The sequence below is a fragment of the Berghia stephanieae genome, chromosome 6 (assembly GCF_034508935.2).
Source record: "Berghia stephanieae isolate SIO BIC M18660-M18661 chromosome 6, UCSD_Bste_1.3, whole genome shotgun sequence".
Lineage (NCBI taxonomy): Eukaryota > Metazoa > Mollusca > Gastropoda > Nudibranchia > Aeolidiidae > Berghia > Berghia stephanieae.
Genome location: NC_088365.1, coordinates 54,112,241 through 54,114,740, shown reverse-complemented (window position 1 = coordinate 54,114,740; position 2,500 = coordinate 54,112,241). Strand labels below are relative to the sequence as shown.

At 43.0% G+C, this 2,500-nt stretch overlaps 1 protein-coding gene across 1 annotated transcript in view; it reads left to right on the top strand.

The window, feature by feature from the left end:
- Positions 1 to 2,500, top strand: part of LOC144975895 (uncharacterized) — a 49,670-nt gene that overhangs the window by 3,416 nt on the left and 43,754 nt on the right. Inside the window, exon 2 of the mRNA XM_078920082.1 lies at positions 1,853 to 1,980. Within this exon, the coding sequence (XP_078776208.1) occupies positions 1,912 to 1,980 (69 nt within the window). The 5' untranslated portion in view covers positions 1,853 to 1,911. The remainder of the gene's footprint in view (positions 1 to 1,852; positions 1,981 to 2,500) is intronic.

Below are 2,500 nucleotides of genomic sequence, written 5' to 3'. Positions count from 1 at the left end.
TTCATTGGTGTTATTGTCTTTGAGCAGTGCAAATGGTCGATTGAATGAAGAGATCTTGGCAGATTCGTAATGATTTTGTCCCACGATTCTTACTTAACCTGACAGACACCCTCTGGTGTGCTGTGTCCTCTCAACCAAAACAGATCATTATTTATTATATTTTATAGTGTGTAGTTGCAGTGCCATAATGTTTACGATGATAACACACTACGGGGACAGACCTTTTATACTGATAATGTTGTATTCATTGTCTAGTCTAGCACACTTGATTGGCTTCGATAGATTGGCACAGGGGCATTACGAGAAGAAAAACAAACAAACAAACAGAAAGACAAATTTACAAAAGCAACAAACAAAACAATAGAATTCTTACCTAGGTTACAAGCATAACAACATGCAGACATACGATTAATGGGAGAGAGAGAGAGAGAGAGAGAGAGAGAGAGAGAGAGAGAGAGAGAGAGAGAGAGAGAGGGGGGGAGGGGGGATGGGAGGTGGAGAGAAAGAGAGATTAAAAGATAGAGATAGAGATAGGTGAGATAGAGGGTCTAAGTAATGGGAGCTTGAGAGAGAGAGAAAGAGAGACGTATAAAGAGAGGGACAGCGAGAGAGAGAGAGAGAAAGAAAGAAAGAAAGAGAGAGAGAGAGAGAGAGAGAGAGAGAGAGAGAGAGAGAGAGAGTATGGTGGAACCAAATAAAAACGAAAAGAAAAAAACAACATAAAAATAAACAAACAAAAAACACATACAAAATAATAATAATAATAATAATAATAATAATAATAATAATAATAATAATAATAATAATAATAATAATAATAATGATGATGATGATGATGATGATGATGATGATGATGATAATAATAATAATGATAATGATTATCGACTGTAACCGGAAACGATTTCGGTCCCCTTTTGCGTGTGCAGCGAGCACTCTACCCGTTGAGCTATCGAATCCCCTAAATGGGGGGCCAGGGGGGGGGGGGTCCAGGATAAGTACAGGCGCCATAGGCCAGGAAGTCTGGATCACCAATATATGTACAAAGTAACAAACATGAATATTATAGCAGCTATCAAAAAGAAACCCAAAAAATGAGCTTTTATAGGGAATGAGATTAGCGGAAGAGTAGCGTCCCTTGATTGGACGTCACCGGCGGAGAAGTTATTAGAGAGAGAACGTCATTGTGGTTTTGCACATGCGTCTCTCGTCCTCGCTTCCGGTGAAAGCGGCATGAGACACTTCACCGAAAGCGAGGACGAGAGAGACGCATGCGCAAAACCATGTTGACGTTCTCTCTGTAAGGTGACGTCCAATCAAGGGACGCTACTCTTCCGCTAATCTCATTCCCTATATAGAGCAATATTCACTAAACGTGCTCAAAGCGCTTTTCAAAGAGTCCCTGACCAACAGCAACACGTGACATATAGAACGAGACATGACGTCTCTTTCTCGATAATACATTTTTTTCACCGACAGAGACAACGCTATGAACGGCCAAATACCCATTTTACACCTGAGTACGGTGGGTGAATGTGAGTAAAGAGCCTTCTCCAAGGACTGAACTATGCGCCGAGCGAAGCTCGAACCCAGGACCTTCTGATCCTAAAGCGATTGTCATACCACAAAACCACATAGCAGCACAAAAAAATACCAAACAAGAAACGTTTCGGGCTCATGACCCAGCTTCAGGCAACCAAAGAAACAAACAACCCCCCCCCCCCTTCCCCATATAAAAAAAAAACAAAACAAAAACAAATGAAAACATGATTGAATATATTATCCAAAAAAAAAAAGATCAACGACAGAGCAATATTCGCTACCGTAATGTAAAAATGATCGCTATTTATTTCAGACTCTGAGAGATAACGCATACAGTGGAGTCAGAGGGCAGCCATTTTGTACTCTGTCGCCATGGCAACCAGAATGCCTAACCAGACCATCACTTTGGAAGCGGTGGAGAACGCCAGTAGTTTTACAGCTGTAAGTGAAAAACCTCATCATCATTACCATCATTATCATCATCATCATCATCATGATCATCATCGTCGTCGTCGTCATCATCCTCATCTCAACATCGTCGTTGTCGTCGCCATCATTATCATCATCATCATCATCATCATCATCATCATCATCATCATCATCATCATCACCATCATCATCATCATCATCACCACCACCACAATCACCACCACCACCACCATCACCACCACCACCACCACCATCATCACCACCACTGCCACCACCACTGCCACCACCACCTTCACCTCTACCTCCACCATCACCTCCACAATCACCACCACCATCACCACCACTATCACCACCACCACCATCACCGCCACCACCATCACCATCATCACCACCAACACCATCACCTCTACCACCACCATCACCTCTACCACCACCATCACCTCCACAATCACCACCACCATCACCACCACCATCACCACCACCACCATCACCACCACCACCACCACCACCTTCACCCCCATCACCACTACAA